General features: G+C 41.5%; 1 protein-coding gene across 1 annotated transcript in view; it reads left to right on the plus strand.

The window, feature by feature from the left end:
* ROR1 (receptor tyrosine kinase like orphan receptor 1) overlaps positions 1 to 16,635 on the plus strand; it is a 329,138-nt gene extending 312,503 nt beyond the window's left edge. Inside the window, exon 12 of the mRNA XM_042948610.1 lies at positions 12,075 to 16,635. Within this exon, the coding sequence (XP_042804544.1) occupies positions 12,075 to 13,502 (1,428 nt within the window). The 3' untranslated portion in view covers positions 13,503 to 16,635. The remainder of the gene's footprint in view (positions 1 to 12,074) is intronic.
* Positions 16,636 to 21,654: the final 5,019 nt, after the last annotated feature.

The raw sequence follows: 21,654 nt of genomic DNA on the forward strand, positions 1-21,654 counted from the left end.
AGGAAGGAAGGAAGGAAGAAAAAGAAAGAAAGAAGTCCCGAAAACAAACACCCTACCAGAGTAAAATCAAAAGGATATTTGGAGGCTGAGATGTAAAAGAATGAAGCATGGAAACTGGTCTGCCCAAGCCTTATTCTTATTTCTCCTTCGTCAATTCAAAAGTCTGAGATTCCAGGGTTTTTATTGATCCAAATGAATATGGCCTTCGGGGTTTAAATGGTTTCCATCTTTCTCCACTTGCTGAGCTGCTAAACCCCTCCCCCCCCCCCCCCCCCACACACACACACTTTTGGATTAAGAAGAAGCTCCTCAGGGAGATTAGAAACCCATACCCTCTAGAGGGGACAACAGCAGTCAAGGACAAACTGGTTGACAGACCTGGCTTGAGTCTCTAGAGAGGCAGGTGAAGCAATTGGAAGTTAGACCTCAAGGAGGTTTGAGTTTCTTTCTGACCTGTGGGGAAAGCAAGCCAGTGGACCAGAGAGGCACCTCCACTCTGAGTTGTGCGCAGTCAGAAGATGGGGACGCCCCTATGGCTCCACCTGCAGTTGCCCCATGGCCCTGAGAAGTCACTTGGCCTGAGTGTCACTTTTCTCAGCAGTTCTGAGAATGAAATAGACCCTGTTCATATAAGTTACTGTCAGTTTGTTTTCTTTTTATTTTGGTAAGCAGATTTCAAGCCGTGCAGTTGGATAAGATAACCTGTCTTTTCCATCTTTAAAATTCCCTGATGAGTATTCTAGTGATGCATGAACTAAGTAGGATTTTTCTACATTGAATTACAAATTTTACAATGCAAGTGGGTGTTTTTTTAAAGTACTGTGGAAAATAAACCTTCTCCAAGAAGCCTGGGAAACCCTAATTTCCCTTCTCCTGGATTCTTTTCCTTTGCCTCTCCTTCCAACTCCCCAACTGTCACGTGTCTGAAAAACAGGGCATTGTCAGTAAGGGGAAAAAGCTGTGGAGCAGTCTCCTTGGGGAGTGAGGAAGGTGGCCCAGCCTCCCACTCAAGCACAGTGGCAGGGATTGGGGGGGGGGGGGGGGCGGTTCTGTCTGTGAGACATGTGACTCACCTACGTGGGACTCTGGTGCATAGATGGGTCGAGAGATGGAGGAGTTTGAGAATAGAGGATAAGGAACAGTGGGTCGGGCTTGGGGGGGCGGGGCACAGCCAAAGCCTGAATAGGCCTTGGGTCAGACTCCTGCAGCTCCTGGCTGGCTGGTATCAGGAACACTTGGGGAAAGCAAGATTTGCCTAGCTTTCTGAAGTTGGTGGCTCTATTTTCTTAGTTTACCCTCATCTCTTGCCAGCTTCTCTGTTTCTTCACTTCCAGGAAGTTCCTCTCTCCTTTTCCTTTCCAGCCAAAGTAGTTGCTGAATGTACTGACACTTGATTATATTCTCTGGGCCTGTCCCTTTTGCCAACAACATACTTCCATCTAGAAAGCCCTACTATGGCCTGGCTACCCCTTTTGAGCCCCTGACCTTACCCAGTGTCACCACACTTGGTGCTAAAATGTCCTCGAAAACTTTTTCACTCAGTCCTTAAAGCTTTTGTCTCCCCGGACATCTGATCTCATCATTCTATTGACAGGGCCCTCTACAGAATCACCAGTGATGTAATTCAACCCAATGGCCTTTTCCAAGTCTTTATCCTCTTTAATTTCCCTGAAGCATTGGACATTCTGAACCACCATCTTGAAATACTTTTTCTCTTGGCTTTCCTCCTATCCCCTCTGTTTCCTTCGCTGGTTCCTACAGTTCCTCTTTACTTCTCTCCCTCTTCCCCCTCCTCTCTCTCTCTCTCTCTCTCTCTCTCTCTCTCTCTCATGCTGATTTCATCCTCTGGCATTGCTTTAGTTCCCACTTGATATACATTCCCTAATCTAGAAGGACACATCTCAAGCTATAGAATCCTTGCTCCCAGCACCTAAGGATCCATAATCTCCAGGCCTAACATACCTTTACAGCCACATTTTTTTTTTTAGTCTATTTCCAGGAGGTAGTTTGTTATACTCCAAAGGGTAAGGACTGAGAGGAGAGAGATGATTACAAATCTGTGTTCCATTGATTACTGGCCATGAGATCTTAAGCAAATTCTCTGAACCTTTGTTTTCTCACTTGTAAAACAAGGATACAAATAGGGGTGCCTGGGTGGCTCAGTTGGTTAAGCGTCTGGTTAAAGATCTGACTCTTGATTTTGGCTCAGGTCATGGTCTCACAATTCATAAGTTCGAGCCCCATGTCTGGCTCTGTGCTGACAGTGCAGAGTCTACTTGGAATTCTGTCTCTCCCTCTCTCTCTGCCCTTCTCCCCCTACACCTCTCTCTAAAAATAAATAAATAAACTTTAAAACAAAGCAAAACAAAATTTAAAAAACACAAAGACACAAAGAGTACTTAGAGATTTTTCTTTTTCTTATTTGGAGGTTCTAGCCAGGGAGCACAGCGTCTTATATACCCTTGACCAAAGAACAGTCCTTCTCTATCGGGGAAGGTCATCTTCTTTGGCCAAGCAGGCAGCTTCAGGAGGGATGTTCATGGAGTGGTGAGGGAGGAAGGGGACACCCGCTAGGCAGTCCGATCAGTCAAATCAACCCTGGCGATCAATGGGGTGACAGATGTTGTAGGCAGATCACTCTCACATCCGATATTTTTGACAATTTGAGATAGTGTGTCTGGCACTTCACTGGAACCTGATTTCTAGAAGTTACTATTGTTTTGGTACAGTGATGATACAAACAGCCACAAATATTTCAGTCAACTACCAAATGCTGTGCACAGGATAATGTGGGTTGGGAGGAAGCTATAGGACCCAGCAGCCCACAGCATTAGCTTGGTGAGGAGACAGGCAGGGGAAGCACAGCAAAGATACTAGAGGTAGCTCTTTGGACAGTTCTGGTATTCCATTCCGATTGAGTTAGCATAAATCCCCTGCCCCACACACCCTGTTGACACCCTGGATAAAATCCGTCAGGGTGGAGAGGGTTTGATGGTTAGGGCTGGGAGGCTTCCAGTACAGAGCTTCAGCTTCAAGCTACATCTGTAGAAACTTTACTTGTGGGGAGGATGAGTATTAGAAGTGGATATATTATAAGTGGTATTGCCGATAAGCTAAAGTACATCACAGACATTATCTCAATGGAATCTCCATTATGACCTTATGAAGTAGGTGCTAATTTAAGCCTGATTTGGGAGTAAGAAAAGTGAGTCTTCATGCCACTATTAAGTGGCAGAGCCAAAATTTGAACCCAGGTCTGCCCAGGTCCAGAGCCCACGTTCTTCCCCATTTCACTTGACTGCCGTAACTTTCGGGTGGACCAAAACACACGAGCTCAAGTTATGAGCACTTGGTGGCTCAAGCTGACATTGAAATTACTGGCCTCTGTTCTGCCTGTTTCCAGGCAGGATAGAAGCTCTCCCACTGACATGGTCAAGTAGCCACCACAGAATCAACCCTGGTCACCACCAGACATTCAAAGTAACCATCAGAAAGTTACGTCGTACAGAAAAGAACTGCTTCTGAAGTTAAATCACTTCCAGAGAAGTGCAGCTGAACTTTGGGCCAATGTGGCAAACTGTTGGTTGAAACTCCCTCCAGAATTTGGTGGCACTTAGCTGGAAGGCACTTAGCTTGACTGTAGTCTTTGAGAATGTCCATAACCTCCCAAAATGAATGCCTGTGGCCTTTAAGTTTTTAAAACATAATCACTTCCATTTAGGAGTAGAGTCCATTCCTTTACAATTCGAACACTGCTTACCTCAGAACCAGGGAAATGCACAAGAATGGAAAATAGGCTTTGGAGTCAAGCAAGTTCTGTCAACAGTTAAGTCCAGATACTAAGAAATCTCTATTTTATATGTTCTCCAGGGCTCTTGTGCCCAGCTCAGGCAAAGGCTGCTGTGGAAAGGGTTTCTTCACTTGTCCCAGTCAACTAATGAGGACAACAGAGAATCAATAGGAGTAAGATCTAGATCAGAGACCGAGAGCAACTATACCTTGACATTCCAGTCTTCTACCAGTGCGCTTCATGCTTTTAAAATGGTGAAGCCCTTTAAGGATCAAAATGAAAATTGCCAGTTATTGCTGGAAGAATGCTCCAGGTTTGGAGCAGACGTAGTTGAATTTGCATCTTGGCATCACCACCTAATAGGTGTGCTTCTTAAGCAACCTCTTAATTTCTTGATCCATAAAATGGGAACATCACAGTATGAATCTCATGAGATAGTGATGAAGATGAAACAAGCTGATGCACGAAACACCTAGAGAAGTCACCGGGAAGACAGACTCTGCTGTCCAACATACAACCTACCAGCTGTGCAATCACTCTCTTTCTCATATTTTCCACCTGCAAAATGGGGGTAATAGGCAGAGTGACCAATTTCATGGGGTTGCTGTAAGGGTCAAAGGGGTTAATATGTACAAAGTACTTAACAGCCTAACATATAAGCACTCCAAAATCAGCTCTTAGGCCTTGTTATGGTCTCAGTGTCTGTCACAGGACACGTATTCAATCTATGGTAGCTATTGTTAAACTCAAGATTCCAGACATCTACGACAAGAGCTGTGTCTTTACTCTTCATGCTTCTTGCATGGGTCCTCATATACTATTCTATATGTATACTCTTTGGCATATAGCATATACAGTATCAGTTGACTGACTGATAGAACCAGCTATGAAAAAAAGATCCCCCACCACAGGCTGCTCATGAAAATAGAATAAACTGGTGACATAGCCCAAGCGATAGAGTGATTTAATTTCAAAGCCTTGAATCTCATTAAGATAGTAGCAGAATACAAATACAGGAAACACCAGTCAGTGGTCCTTATCTTTTCTTTAGCTGGCATTTCCAAGCATCTTCTGAAACAAAGTATTAGTTTTTCTGGCTCCTATAAGTCAAAATTGCTCAACCAGGTTCTTCAGACACATTGTGGTCATTCATCATGCAAGGAGTAGAGATCCAGACTGCTAGTGATTGTCTGACCCAGAAAGCCATATTCCGCTGGTTCTTGAAGTGAAGCCTTCAGTTCAGGAGCATCCTCATCACCTGAACGTGTCAGAAATGCAGGACCTCAGACCTACAGAATCAGAAACTCTGGAAGTGGGGCCCAGCAATCTGTGTTTTAACAAGCCTTCCAGGGGCTTCCAATGCCTGCTCTGAATTAGACTATGCTGATATAGTCTATATCAGAGATGATATTAGAGAGCAAGCCAGTCCCCCAAGGAATATAGATCTCACGGAGAACTTTGCTTTAAAAAAAAAAAGGACCTGCTAATGTCCTCTTACCCCAAATCCCCCTCTAATTTTAATGAGGCTGAGGAAAAATGCCACTGTATTCAAGCCATTGTAGCTCATCTCCTCAAGATACTTGGGTCTGGCTAGAATCAGCAAATGTATAGCAAATGAGATTTGTAAAAGGGCGTGGGAAAGGAACCACTACAAGGAAGGCAGGGACTACAGGGGATGGTTTGAGTCAATTGTATGAATACAACTTCAGTTCTTTTTTAGTATCTGCCGTTGGAGCCACCTTCCTGTCCTGGAGAACCACTCTGGGTTCTGTTTCCCTCCCCCTCATGTCACTCAGCTTTTTATCTGTGTCCAGCTTCAAGTTGGGCTCAAAAGTAAAGCATTCATACCCTGTTCAGGTTAGAAGCCCAAAGTCACAAATCCGTGGATCCCTGCTGCACGCAAATGTTGGCCATCATGAAATCCTCCCCCTCTCCCTACAGCCATCACTTATGTAGAGTGGGCAGGAAATGGCAGGTTAGTCATAAGCTTTGTCACCCAGAGGAATCATTTGAAATGTATTATCACCTAAGGTGTAACTTCTCAAAGGTGGAAAGAGATAAAGTCATTGAGTCTGTCCTCCTTATCCATCTACCACCTATATAATTACAATGTAAAAAAAAAAAAAAAAAAAAAAAAAAAAACAAACAAAAAACCCTACTCCTGGTTCATTGTTTTCATATCCAAAGGTAATAGATCTAAAAGCATCACATGTCCCCACTTAGGATTTGTCACTCGGGTGAACGAAGCCACCAACATCAGCCTGGCCTCCATCGGCTGGTTAGACAGGACCACAAGAGTCACATCTGACTCACATCTAACTGACTGTCATCTAAAATGTTCTCCCTTCTTTTTCCTCCTGCGAAGAGCTCATTCAAACCCTAATAGAGTTGCTCTTCAAAAATTTCTAAGGAAAGAAGCAGATTCGGATTTTAGAATAACAAATCAACTTCTACATCAACTTTGATTTTTCCTCTTCCTCTCCCCCCACCCCATATTATAGAATTTTTAAAACCTCAGTGAGGCAGATGTGTGTTTACTTTGAGAAGCAAAAATGTTAACATTTAAACTGAAAGCCTGTTTCAGTTTTAAGGTACTTAATTGCCTTACAGCATATAATAAACTGAGCCCATCTTGTCATTCAACTAATGGAAGGAGTGATAAAGAGATAGGAGCCCAGGACCCTATTCATTTCAGTTTTCCTTTGTACTTAGTTTACTTTGGCACTGTGCCTTATGTGTATTTTACACTTCTTTACATTTTGTACATCCCTGTATGACAAATACTTGTCAAACAAAAACTAAACAGATTTATAACCCCTTAACTTGAAATGAGCCAAAATTGAGCTGCCAAAACTTTATGACTTCATTTTCTTTCATAGTTTTCCACGACATTGGGTTCAAACAGACAAACCCCACTTGAGGTCAAGCAGAGGTCATTTCACTTTCATTACTAAAATATAATTTACAATATGCCAGACCTAAACAAGTTTAGCCTAAAGGGTTTGTATAATGTAAACCATCTGTTCCTCAACAATACAGCTAATTTCCTGCCGTCACTGCAGGGTCTACTGACTGCTTCTTTAAGAGTTTTTATGATTTTTTAACTAGTTCAGGATTTATGTAAAATTTGAAAATGAGTCTATAGTTAAGACACATTTGTACCAAGTAACCTGAGCATTTTAAAAATGCAAATCACTGTGTAAATTGTTCCCCTGAAACTAAGCTCTGAGCAGTTTTTCTGGTAACTTCTAGGCCGGCTGCCGCACAGGTGTTCCCAAGAAAGGTTTTGTGAAATCTGCCATTTTAGTTGCTTTCTGTGCTTCTTTCCAAAGGGAATCCCCAAATTTGGTTATGACAAGCCCTGGTGAACTGTTCCTTCCTTCTATAGGCTAGAGAGGAGCTGGGACTCTGTGCCATATGGCCCACCGGGTATGGGTGGGATCTGAGAAGACACACTTGGGGTCAAAATGTGCTCTCGTGTGTCTGAACAGGGGAAAAGAACAATTAGAAGTCCATAGAGCGACCGCACACTGAAGGCTGACCTCACAGCCCTGTGAGGTGTCAGGCCCCAGGCTAAGCCTCCAGAGGCCTTCTGTGTCAAACTGGGATTGCCCGCCAACAGGCTTCTCTGATTTCAGACAGAAATGGTGTGGCCCAAAACAGAAGGGCTTGCAGTGCAAGTGTGGTTCTTTTGGCTCTTCTGAAAATTCTTGATGCTTTTCAAGCCTCTTTCTCCATGTGCAAAATGGTAAGAGTAAGAGTTCTTTTTCCAAAGGCAAATAGCAGAGAACTAATTTGCTTACCTCAGTGCAGGGGAACGCAGCCCGTCTTAGCTGTGAAACCCCAGGGGCTATGTGTCAGGCCGATGCCAAGGTCCTGTCCACCCGTCTTCTCCTCCAGACCCCAGAATCCTGGCCAGCTTGTTTCCTTGTCCCATCTGCCACCATCTACTCTTCCACGTGGGTTCTTGCTCCCTCCACCCATATGCATCTCCCAGAATCCTAGAGGAGCAGGCCACATGTCACTCAAATTGTACCCACCTTCAGGCTCCAAAACAAATTCTCTGTTTTGAGATTGAAGATTTTTAAGATTTTAAGGTGTTTTTTTGTTTTTACTAATAACTACACGCAAACAGGAAAAGATTAATAGGAGGAAATGTAATGCATTTTTTATTTATTTTAGTGTTTATTAATTTTGAGAGAAAGAGAGAGAGAGAGCATGTGAGCAGGGGAGAGGGGCAGAGAGAGAGGGAGAAAGAATCCCAAGCAGGCTCCACACTCAGTCTGGAGCACAATGCAAGGCTTGATCTCACAACCTGAGATCATGACCTGAGCTGAAATCAAGAGTTGGATGCTCACCTGATTGAGCCATCCGGGTGCCCCAAATGCATTATGAAAAGAACAACAGGGACGCCTGGGTGGCTCAGTCGGTTAAGCGTCTGACTTTGGCTTAGGTCATGATCTCACAGTTCGTGGTTTGAGCCCTGCACTGGGCTCTGTGTTGACAGCTCAGAGCCTGGAGCCTGCTTCGGATTCTATGTCTCCCTCTCTCTCTCTGCCCCTCCTGCACTGGTGCTATGTCTCTCTGTCTCTCAAGAGTGAATAAATGTAAATAAATAAATAAATAAATAAATACCACAACATAAAGGGAAATATAGAACACTGGCTAGAAGTACTTAAGGCTATAAATGGATATAAGTCATTTGCATTTACCTCACTTACTGGATTTCTTCCACAATAAGTATAATAAGATTGATTTAAGATTACTTACTAGGTGGAAATTACTTTCATACCTTGTTGCATTTAATCCCTACTGTAACTATGGAAATTGCATATCATTTCATGGATATGGAAATAGAGGTTCAGAAAAGTTCAGAAACTCGCTCAACGTCAACCACCTAAGATATAGGACCTACCCCCACAGGATTATTGTCGTAAGTGAGTTAATATTTGTTAAGTGCTTAGGACAGTATCTAGCATTTAGTAAATGTTACACGAGTATTAACTAATATTAATAGAAAGCAACATGTCCAAGATGCAAATTCAGATTGGTATGATTCCAAAGGCCACACAGTTTGAATATACTGCACTTCCTATGGGTTAGTTCCAGCAGAGGCAGGAAAAGAGAGTAGTCCTAATACCTAATACTCCTTGAGTTTAGTTATGAATTCCCATTTTCCCTCAAAAATTTTTATTGCTCAGTCCCATACCCTTCTCTCTTACCAAAGCCTGGAGATCCTGTTTAGGTCCAAAAGTAACGCCTACTATGCCATTCAGGGGACCTTCGCATAAATTGGACTCAATTAGAGCATTAGGAAAAATTGTGATAGAAATCCCAACATCATGCAGGAGAAATTTACCTTGGGTTGGTCTTCCCACAAAAGCAAAATCATCTCAGGGGAGTCTGGGTGGCTCAGTCCATTGAGCATCTGACTCTTGATTTTGGCTGAGTCCCAGAGTTGTGGGATAGAGCCCCGCATCAGGCTCCACACCGAGCATGGAGCCTGCTTAAGATTCTCCCTCTCTCTCACTCTCTCTCTCTCTGTCTACCCTTCTCCTCCACTTGCACTCTCTCTCTCTAAAATAAATGTATGTAAGCCAATTTGACAATAAATTATATTAAAAATAATAAAAGAAAATAAAATAAATGAAATGAAAATTTTTTTAAAAAAGCAAATCAGAGTTTCTCAATAAATATGCAAATAAACATGAATATATTCATTCTTTTTCACCTCTTTCACAAAAGCAGCATGCAGCATTAACTATTCTTTTGCTTTTTATTTATTTTTGATTTTTTTAATGTTTATTTTTGAGGGGGGGGTGGTGAGGAGCAGAGAGAGAGGGAGACACAGAATCCAAAGCAGGCTCCAGGCTCTGAGCTGTCAGCACAGAGCCTGACATGGGGCTCAATCCTATGAACCATGAGATCATGACCTGAGCTGAAGTCTGACACTTAACTGACTGAGCCACCCAGGTGCCCCGCTTTTTATTTTTGACTTAGCAATAAGATTTGGAGATCTTTCCATATCAGCACGTAGAAAATGTGCTCATTCTTAAATTATGTAATATTCTATTATTGGCTTTGCCATAATTAATATAACCAGTCTCCTCTAGGTAGACATTGAGGCTGTTTCTAATCCTTTGTTCCTGCAATACTATAATGAATAGGACTGGATCAATAAGTAAGTTTTAATTTACTGCATGTTTAAAGCAATGTGGTACCATTACTTTAAGCAGAAGTAACTTTCCTGTAAGACATTTCCAAATACAAACCCCTTGAGATCTGCTTTAATGAATAAATGAGACATATTTATAATAGGAAATATTATTTGCATGGGCAAATTAATGTTTCAAAATTCTCAATTTTATTTCATCCTCTTAAGTGAGTATTTTCCTATATGTTTATTTACACTTATATAATTAGGTTAATGGGCATTTTGCCCTGGAAAATCAGCCTTGAACAGAGCTAATCATCATGAATTTTAAATTAATACAATTTGGATTAGAGAAATATTTTTACTTCGTTTTCTAAACTGTTGTTTTAAACTCTGCACAGAGAGCTCTGAATTCCATATGTATTTGCCACATTGCCACCTTTAATTGGAATACTCAGAGAAATCATCTTTTTCTAAAATATTTGAAGTGCAGAGATTATTTTTAAAATCAGTTTATGTATTGGGGCGCCTGGGTGGCTCAGTTGGTTAAGAGTCCAACTTCGGCTCAGGTCATGATCTCGCGGTTTGTGAGTTTGAGCCCCGTGTCAGGCTCTGTGCTGACAGCTCAGAGAGCCTGTTTCAGATTCTGTGTCTCCCTCTCTCTCTCTGACCCTCCCCCATTCTTGCTGTGTCTCTCTCTGCCTCAAAAATAAATAAACATTAAAAAAAATTTTTTTTAATCAGTTTATGTACAAATGCATTCCTTTTATGATCTTTTTCTTAATAAATTCATCTCAAAGTCAGGCTAGATTTGAGGTGAATTTCAAATATTACAGCCATGATCAAATGTCACAATTTAGTATTTTCATTGTGAGCTAGATCCTTTTTCCTGTCTGTCTTAAGGTCAGTTAGTAAACAACCCACTTGTGAAGCTGTAAGGTTATCAATTGGTATGAAGGGCAAATGCCTCCCTTCAAGGAAATGAAATGTGATTGAGAGGACAAAATATTCATAAAAAGAACAGCAACAGCAAGGTAATAACTAAAAGTTAAATAGCCCTTATCGTGTGCCAGGCATCATGTTGAGTACTTTAAAAATGTTAATCTATTAGAAATTCATAGGAACCCTATAAGATAAGTGCAATTATTATCAATTATTATCATCCCATTTTACAGATGAAGGAATTGAGGTAGAGGATGATTAAATACTGTACCTAGCGTCACACAGCTGGTAAGTGGAAAAGGCAGGATTCAAACTCTAATTGTCTGACTGTGGAGGCCATGCATGTAACCAGCCCCCACACTGCCTCTTGCATGTGGTGGCCTTCAGACACTAAAGCAAAAGGAAGCCAGAGGAGGCAAAGATCATAGTGGTCACGAAGAGTTTCAGAAGGAAAACTCTGATGAGCAGAGAGGAGTGGATTCCAAAGCTCCCTACCTCTACTGGGAGCGCTCAGGAGGACAGCCTTTCATTGTGGTTTCTATGGCTTTTCCCACAATAAATATCCTAAGACTAAGAAAGCATTGCAGGAACAGAGGTATTAGGCAAGAATGGCCATGGTGTTTAAGGGTGGTCACTGAGCAGACCTATTTAAATAATGTGATGCTATCATATAGAGAAGTAGCAAGGGTAGGTGGGTTAGGACCAGATCACACACACTGTATGTCCCAGGCTAAGAATTAAGGCTGTATTCTCTCCAGCGGCGCCTCTCACACTGTAATGTTCAATGAAATCACCTGGGATCTTCTTGTTAAATGCACATTCTGATCCAGCAGGTCTGAGGTGGGCCCAAGAGCCCTCACTTGTAATAAGCTTGAGAGATGCTGATGTTACTGGTCCCAGAACCACACTTTGAGTAGCAAGACGGTAGGCTCCAGCAGGAAATTGCCATTGGAGCAGGGGATGTAGATGGAGTGGGGGGGGGGGGGGGGGGCGGAGTGGAATGATAGACAGTTACCTGTGGCACCTCCTCTAAGTTGTGGCCAGCAATTTTAAAGACTTATAGACCTACGGTGTTTTATTTGGTCTGATTTCTAGAACTTTTCTCTATATGCCCCACCCCTCCTCTCAGATGCCACGATGTCTTGCCTTAAGTGTTTTCAACTACACTTTTCCTTTCTTTCTATACAGAGCAAGGCTAAAGAGCTGCCACTCTCTGCTGTACGTTTTATGGAAGAATTGGGGGAATGTGCCTTTGGAAAGATCTATAAGGGCCATCTCTATCTCCCAGGCATGGACCATGCTCAATTGGTTGCTATAAAGACCTTGAAAGACTATAACAACCCCCAGCAATGGACAGAATTTCAACAGGAAGCCTCCCTGATGGCCGAACTACACCACCCCAATATCGTCTGCCTTCTGGGTGCTGTCACTCAGGAACAGCCTGTGTGTATGCTTTTTGAGTATATGAATCAGGGGGATCTCCATGAGTTCCTTATCATGCGCTCCCCACATTCTGATGTTGGCTGTAGCAGTGACGAAGACGGGACCGTAAAATCCAGCCTGGATCATGGAGATTTTCTGCACATAGCAATTCAGATTGCAGCTGGCATGGAGTACCTGTCTAGTCACTTCTTTGTCCATAAGGACCTTGCAGCTCGCAATATTTTAATCGGAGAGCAACTTCATGTAAAGATTTCAGACCTTGGGCTTTCCAGAGAAATCTACTCTGCCGATTACTACAGGGTGCAGAGTAAGTCTTTGCTGCCCATTCGCTGGATGCCCCCTGAAGCCATCATGTATGGCAAATTCTCTTCTGATTCAGATATCTGGTCCTTCGGGGTTGTCTTGTGGGAGATCTTCAGTTTTGGACTGCAACCGTATTATGGATTTAGTAACCAGGAAGTGATCGAAATGGTAAGGAAACGACAGCTGTTGCCATGCTCCGAAGACTGCCCGCCCAGAATGTACAGCCTCATGACAGAGTGCTGGAATGAGATTCCTTCCAGGAGACCAAGATTTAAAGATATCCATGTCCGGCTTCGGTCCTGGGAGGGACTCTCAAGTCACACCAGCTCCACTACTCCTTCGGGGGGAAATGCTACCACGCAGACAACCTCCCTTAGCGCCAGCCCAGTGAGTAATCTCAGTAACCCCAGATATCCCAATTATATGTTCCCGAGCCAGGGTATTACACCACAGGGCCAGATTGCTGGTTTCATTGGCCCACCAATACCTCAGAACCAGCGATTTATCCCCATCAATGGATACCCAATACCTCCTGGCTATGCGGCATTTCCAGCTGCCCACTACCAACCGACAGGCCCTCCCAGAGTGATTCAGCATTGCCCGCCTCCCAAGAGTCGGTCCCCGAGCAGTGCCAGTGGGTCGACTAGCACTGGTCATGTGACCAGCTTGCCCTCTTCAGGATCTAATCAGGAAGCAAACATTCCCTTACTACCACACATGTCGATTCCAAATCATCCCAGTGGAATGGGTATCACCGTTTTTGGCAACAAGTCTCAAAAACCCTACAAAATAGACTCAAAGCAACCGTCTTTGCTAGGAGACTCCAATATTCACGGACACACCGAATCTATGATTTCTGCAGAACTGTAAAATGCATGACTTTTGTAAATGTGGTATACAGGAAAAACTAGAAAGCCGTAGAAAAGATTTAAATTCAAATGTTTTTATTAAAGTAAGGTTCTCACTTAGCAGACATTGCAACAAGTATCTTCTGTGAAGTTTAACTGTGTCTTACCAAGCAGGGCAGACAACCAGCCAGAAAAAGAAAACATTGTGGGATTAACACTCCATCATGTACACGACATGGCATTGGGATTGGTACATCTGGTTTCACGTACTAAAAACTGCAAACCAGTGAAGAAGAAAAGAATCTCGTGATTAAATATCAAACCAAAAAGGAAAGTCAAATGGTGCTTTGTGTATTTGCCTCCGTTCGCCATGACTGGTCTCTCCCCAAAATGTATATACCGTAGCATTTGTCTACCTGCTGTCTTATCTTCAGGACAAATGTTCAGGAATTGTGTTGATTCAATTTAGACTCTATGCATTCTTGTATGAAAATGATGTTCAGAATCAATGAGGAAACTGTAGGCAAAATTTGAAATCCCAGATGGAAACGAGCCATAAGACAAGTGTAAGATCCCCTGAGGCCATCTACACAGTGGGGCTTCTTTGGGAAGGTACAGAATGTGCCTCTTTGTGAATCTCCTCTGCTGATCACGAAGGCCTTTTCCACATTATCGTTTTCCACAGTGTGTTTACACGAGCCCTTGAAATAATATAGGGCATCAGACCATAAGAAGGCTAGACGTGGATGCTGGAATTGATTGTTGGTTGATAGTTCACTCCATTGCATTAGAAATGAGGAACCAAAGGAAGCACAGTCAGGAAAATGGTCCCTCGGCCTAGATCAGCACCCCTGGGAGAGGAACAAGGTTTCCCATGGGGCAGCCTCACAGGAGCTTCCCTGGAACAATAGGATTGAAGAATAGAGGTATGGCTGCAGACCAGCACATTAGTGCTTACAACCTCCTGAATATGAATCTTCCTAGGTGTAGGGGGCCCACCATCAATGGACTCTGGGGAAGTAGGAAACTCTATGACACCAATACCTAGTTAAAGTTTCTCTCACCTTTTTTTTTTCTGATCTGGAAATGTTCATAGATTTTATTCCAGCACCAGGAGTTACGACCATTTATTCATAGCATTAGTTGGAATCCAAAGACTATGAATTCTATTTTGTAAAACATTACAGTATTTTTTTTAAACACAGGTACTGAATTCTCATTTCAAAGATAACCATGAATTGAAATTTTGAAGCTGGTGAATAGAAGAAACATAATCATTTTTGCCTTAGGAGGGAGGCATCAAATGTGCATTTCATGCCACTTACCTACTAGCCATCTTTTGCCAAGTTTAGAATTCTTATGGGTTTCAAGTTCTATATAGAAAGGAATGTTATGTTAGATTTTTCTCTTGTTAAAAAATAACTCCTTTATTCTAAGAACAATGTCTCAAGGTCTCATTTTTTTAATCATTACTATTTTACAACTAAAGAGACTTACAAAGAGACTTTACAGGATATAAAATAATTCCTGGAAATGATATCTGATGAGGAGAATGTAAAGCACATTGATGTTTCAATTTTGTAAAAAGAAAAAAAATGCAATTAGGATGAGAAATCAAGGAAATCTGTGTACCAAATGTGTTGCAATTTTCCCAAACACTGAATCTTCAAACAATGAACATGGACTTATCGGTACTGTGAACTCAAAGAATTGGCTATATCCAGTTTTGTTGAAAGATAAATTAAGAAATATTTTTGTGGCATAAGTAAGCTGGTTCAAGAGCTACATTTCTTAACTTTAGGTAGAGGAGAATATTTGGATCCTTTTGTTGCTATGCAACTGTTTAATGATGAAGATTCAAACCACAATTTTGTATATCATACGACAATCAATTGTTTTCCAAGGATATTTATTATTTTAAGTAAACATGATTTCAGTGAATCTGAGTTTTTCTAGGAGTCCCTTAAAGGGAAATTAGCATTCCGTGAGCCAGTAAAATACGTACTCTGGAAAAAACATTACTATGGTAAAAAGTAAATTCAAGTTAGTTTTTTATAAAGAACTATAACATTTATTTTAAACATTTTATAATTACTGAAGTCATTAAGGTGAGCAAACCAAATTTCAAAACCACTTGTAATAATGTATTTTGTGATAGCACTGTGATACTACATAACACAGTCCCTTTTGTATTAAAATGGTATTTTTTTCACAAACTGAAAAATGTCCGCTTTGTTGACAATGTTTTGTAAGATGACTTTATTTTCAGATCTTTTTCTTTTTTTTTCCTTATTTTTTTCCTTTTTTTTTTTTGCACAAAACTATGTTTATGGTTTGTATCACAGAAGTGAAAATATATCTCTGCATTTTTATATCCGGTCTGTTTCTTTGTTTCCTTTGTTTGTTTCTTTTTAACTCGATATAGATTTCCTTCAAATATATCATGGCGATATTCAGATATCTTGCCCTCCCATATCTTTTCTTATTTTCACTGCATGCATTTAATCACTGTATTACTTAATGTTTGATCTGTTATTATGGGCATTTCAAGTAGACAAGCATGGATGTAATGACAAAAAGGCTATTTTATATTGAGGATTTGTGCATTTGTATTTCACACACCAGCGATGATATTAAACACTGATTACTTTATGCTGCTGTTTATTAAAAATGTTTACCATATAATATTATTTCCTGAATATTGCTATCCTGGAGGTATTTGGGGATTTTAATATTATTTCTCTAATTATTGACATTTCATAGAAAAAGGAATCATAATTCTTATTTACTATAATTCCTATTTCATTGAAATGATTTTTTTTTTTTTAAGTAGGCTTTTAAAATAGATTTGGGCATTCTTTTGCCACTGACCACAGGTGGAAGGGAAAAGATCCCAATGATTTCATGACCATCTACTATCCAACTATATATGGCAAGCTTTTAGTTTTTAAAATCAAAATAATATATTGAATAATTACTTTACAACCAAATGGAATGTAAAAATTGGTTTTCAAAGTTGCATCCTTTTCTGCCTTGTTTCCGTGTGAACTTAGACATCAAAAATCATGTCTTCAAACTCTGAAGAAGAAAAAGCTGTGTACATCTTATCATGTTCAACTTAGATTCCAATCATACTGATAAAATAAAAAGAAATGTGGCCATTTAATTGTCACAGCTTATCTTTATGACCTTCTTTGCCCAAAAGAAAGAGTTCCCCATCTGGCAATTAATACACACTGTCAAAGAAAATGAGTATCATTATGAAAGTTCAAAGAACTTGTCCATTCTGCTCTTTAATACAGAAGGGAATACAATAAAACCTTCAGGGCCTTATCCATCTGTTTTAGGTACAGTTCTTGTCACCACCTCAGCGATCAAACTCAATAAAGCAGTCACCTCTCATGGCAGTGAGATGGATGTCAGGTTGGGTTTCTCCCTCTCATGTGAATTCTTCAGTCTGCCCTTCACTCCTATTTCCTTCTGTCTCTCCAGGCTCTTCCCCTCCCACCATCCCCAATCCCTTCAACTCTGTGATTTGGGCCTTACCCTAATCACCGACATCTGCAAATTTGCAACACCACCTCAGATAATGCCTACTACAAACCACTAACTACTGATTAAAGGGAGCTCTATTATCTACCTATCCCAGTGGTTCAAAGATGATTACCTATCCCAGTGGTTCACAGAGTGTGGTCCTCAGACTAGCAGACCTTGGAACTTGTCAGAAATGCAAATGCTCAGGCCCCTCTTTGAAGCCCTGAATCCAAAATTCTGGGGATGGAACCCAGTAGTTTGTGTTTTAACAAGCTCTCCTATGATCTAAACATTGAGGTGGCGAGTGGCGGGGGGGGGGGGGGGGGGGGGGGGGGGGAGTGGTCATTACATCCTTAGAAATGTATGTGTAAGCATTTAATAACACATTTGCCACTTTGGTTCCCCTTAAAGAAAATCAAGTTTTAGTGAAAAATTAAGCAGGAAAATCCTTTTGCTTTAACCATTTGACAATTGGTTATATGCTTTGTAGCTGTTGTCTTGGATAGAGAACTAATAGCCCCAACCTTTGACAAGACTACCTTGTCTAGCTCCCTCGAGACCCCTATTCCTGGGTAGTAATCAAAAGCTTTTTCCTTCATGTGGACAAGCTCAAAAGACTCGGTCTCTTAGTGTACTTTCTCTGACTCCTTGCAGCGATGATTAACACAACTAAAAGCGCTCTCCTCTGTGTTGCAACTTCACACAGTCCGGGTCAGGAATAGGCTGCTCTTTCTTGGGAGGAAGAAAGATCTGGCTCCTAGAAAGCATCAGGCAGAATCAGCTGCAGAGGCTCCCCTCTCCCCTGAACTTCCTGTGACAACTTGACCCACTTGGCTGGATGCAGTCACCTGTGGCGCATTCCACTGTGTTATTTTGCCAGTTGCAGTCCATCGGACCTCGCTGGCTGGCTGTGAGTGTTTCTGTGCTCCCCACAGCCTGTAGAGACTGAAAGCTCTGAAGGAGGACAATAAGGAGCCACGGGAGGTGCTAGGGGTGAAGCTCATACTCTTAATTTATATAGCATTTTTTTAGGGCAATAGTTTAAAAGCTAAGGAGAAAATGCTAGTTTAGAAGAGAAGGAACAAAGGATCACATGCCTAAGAGGAACTTGTTTGCAGCCAAAATACGACTGCACCTGAAGTTTGTTACCATAAATGCCAAGAGTACTAAGGAGTCTGTTAACTCGGAGGAAGGAGGGACTTACAAACCATCAGAGTTCTCAAGGTCATTGTAATCCCCTAGGAAATTAGGCGGGGAAGATTTAAAAAAAAATGGAGACATACAGGGAGAAAGTCTGCTGACATATTTATGACTAGCTGAATCATATGCGCCTATGAAATGCATATTCACAAACGAGTACTATAACATTTGCTGACAAGGCCTGACACGGTGCATAGTCTCACCAAAGTGACCAGGTTAGTAAATATTCTTATCTGGGAATGGTAAAGTCGGTAGAAAGGCCCCTCTTTAAAATTAGATAGGACATCCCTTACACTTTGAAAAAGGCCAGTATCCTGACATGCTGAATAAAGATAATTCAGGGAATATTCCACTTGAAGGAGAGTGGTTCTCAATATCAGTCTTTGTTGGACATGTGCTCTTGACCAAAATCCACATCCCATGCAAAACAACAGAACTTGCTGCCCATGGTCATAAATTAGTGCTAAAGCTCTCCCTGACCTTAGAGGCACGTGGATTTTGCAGCAGAAATAGGGAGAGGTCAGGCTTCATCCTACACCAAGTGGTCCTTGACCAATGCAATCCTTGGACAGAGAAACGGTCATTTCATCTGTCATCCAGGCCTATTCTAATACAATTCCCTAAAAGGTTTCTTTTGAGTCTACACCCATTAAGATCACTTACTTGAAGGAGACTGAAACACCCCAATTGCGTGACCTAGTTGTTAACTAAGAATCAACCTAGGAAGACTAAAACTAATAATCAGGCAAAATGACAGCTTGGGACTTATTTGTACTTCCCAAATTCACTCTGGAAACAGAGTGTATTCATTGTGTTGGTCAGCTTGGCTGCGGTCATACCTCCAAAATCTCAGGGACTTGCATTATGTTTACTTCTCATTTCCATCAGTCAGCAGAGGTAGGTCTGGGGCTGTGGCCCAGCTCCCAGGTCTTGGAAGGACCAGCTGTTCTTATGGCCTGGGAAAAAAAAAAGAGCAAGGGGCAGAATTGAAACATGGGCACTTGAAAACATTCTGCTTGGATGTGCTGTATGTCATGTCCTTTTCTCATATTCTCTGGGTCAACACAAATTCTGCAGATGAACGTAACTGTAGGACATGGATGTATCTCACCCTGCTGAGAGGCAGTGCAGCCATACCCTCACAGTCACAGGTAGGGATATAGAATCTCCTTGCAGGGAAGGGGGCAAGTAGTTGGGAACAAGAACACAATCTCCACTCAGCTGAAGCCCTGGGTGGATGAAAGAGCAAACCCACAGCACCAGCACCCTTCTCTCCTCTTGCATTCATGCCAGATGTCACTAATAGATGCTTTTCCAGCAGACTCAGAGTTAGCCTTAAAATTTTCAACATACTGCCCTGGATCTCTGCATTAGAGCAATAGTTGTCAAACCAGCTTATCAAAATTAGGGAGATTCTGAAAATTATAACCTCAGAACCATCCAAGAATGTACCAGAAAAGCTACCTTAAAATCTCTTATAGGGGCACCTGGGTGGCTTAGTTGGTTAAGTGTCTGACTTTGGCTCAGGTCATGATCCCATAGTTTGTGGGTTTGAGCCCCACATCAGGCTCTGTGCTGACAGTTCAGAGCCTGGAGCCTGCTTCAGATTCTGTGTCTCCCTCTCTCTCTGCCCCTCCCCCACTCATTCTCTCTCTCTCTCTCTCTCTCTCTCTCTCTCTCTCTCTTAAAAAAAATAATGAACAATGAAAAAATCTCCTATAAATTCCTCAGATACAGCATAAACACTATCCTTAGCCCTCCTTCATGGGACCTGAATAAAGAGACTGGGAGAATACAGCGCATACTTTTTAAGTGTTCCTGCAAAGGATCTGGATAACCTTGAGTAAGTAAGGGAATGTCAATTTCCTTATCAGTAAAATATTGTAAATGTAGCATAGAGGTTAGGAGTAAAGGTTCTGATGTCATACTGCCTGAGCTTAAATCTCTCTTTCACCCCTTGGTAACCATGCAAATTGAGACAAGTTTCTGAACTGATATTTATTCATCTGTGAAAGTATCTGCTTCCTAGGATTGAAGCTAATTAACCTAAATGAGCTAATTTATGTAAGCTGCAGAGAAGTGCACCTGACACAAAGTTATCAAAAAATAAAGTCTAGATAATTTTATAATTTTTCTAGGGTATCTGTCTTTCAGACTTGCTACAAGCATTTAATGAGAATGTATTTAAATACTTTAAGAATTGTCTGGCACATAGTAGATGCCCAGAAAGTGGTAACGTTGCTATTATTCAATGTGTTTTAAACAACTTTTATAAAAAGATACATTATTTTCTAATGTGGTAAGATATTTAGAGCTCAAAGTATTCCACCTAATTATTCATGCACATGCTATATATAATGTAGAACACCCAGGATTAGTGCCAATGAGGTGGGGGTGGGATTAGCCCTTCAATAATTTCCATCATTTCCCCTCAAACCGGCCCTAATAAACATACACTAAGTAAAAACAGCTTCGAGACACATCCCTAGACCATCCCTATACCATATGTCATCCCTCATACCTCCAAGCTGATTGCCACCTCAAAGCTTCTCCCGTGTTGAAATTCTGGAATCATCCCTGGGGCCAACTAAGAGCACCATGAAGAGGTATATTAAACCAATATATGTGAAGGAAGCCCAGAATAATTACATCTTTTAAGCAGTTCCCTACCCCTACACACACACACACACACACAGTCACAGTTGTATTAGATAATATTATATGTGGTATCTCTCAACAATTGGTGTTCTCATGTGGAGAATGAAATAAAGGGAGACCTGATCCTCCTAAAACATTTGAGCATATGTAAAGTGCTGCATTCCTTCATTATAGACCCAAATCCCCTCCTAATGGAATTCTGGGCACTACGTTTTAGAACTTGGATTATGGGGTTTGGGCACCAGCCTACCAGGGAAAACAAGTTCGGTTCCTTTAAACACCAAGTTCCAAAACAAATAAACAGCTGTTATCAAGTTGTCGACGTAATTCCCACCCTGAAAATGTCCTCGATGCCCAGGGTAGGGTGACCTAGCTGTGCCAGTTTGCCAGGAATTATCCCTGTTTTAGCACTGAAAGTCCTTTTTCCGAAGAGAACCCCTATGCCCAGGCAAACCTGGCCTTTTGGTCATCCTTTCTGAAGCAAAGAATATAAAATCAAAGCCAGCATGTATTGGTTCTGAGCTCCTCTCTGTTAGGTAGACACAAATTCAGATATGAATAGTGATCAAGGGGCCCCTGCATCTTGGGTACCTTACGGGGAGAGAGACTAAATTATTCTATAATTAACGCAGTTCTGAAATTTGAAAGGGCCTTTCAACTTCCAACTTTACAAAGGGGAATGAAGCATTTCTTTGAGCTTAGACGTTTATAAGCTAAAATAAAATTTTTAAATGAGAAATTTTAGGAATTTAAGTCGCTGAACTATGCTGCCCACCTCTTTC

The sequence above is a fragment of the Panthera leo genome, chromosome C1 (assembly GCF_018350215.1).
Source record: "Panthera leo isolate Ple1 chromosome C1, P.leo_Ple1_pat1.1, whole genome shotgun sequence".
In the NCBI taxonomy this organism is placed as follows: Eukaryota; Metazoa; Chordata; class Mammalia; order Carnivora; family Felidae; genus Panthera; species Panthera leo.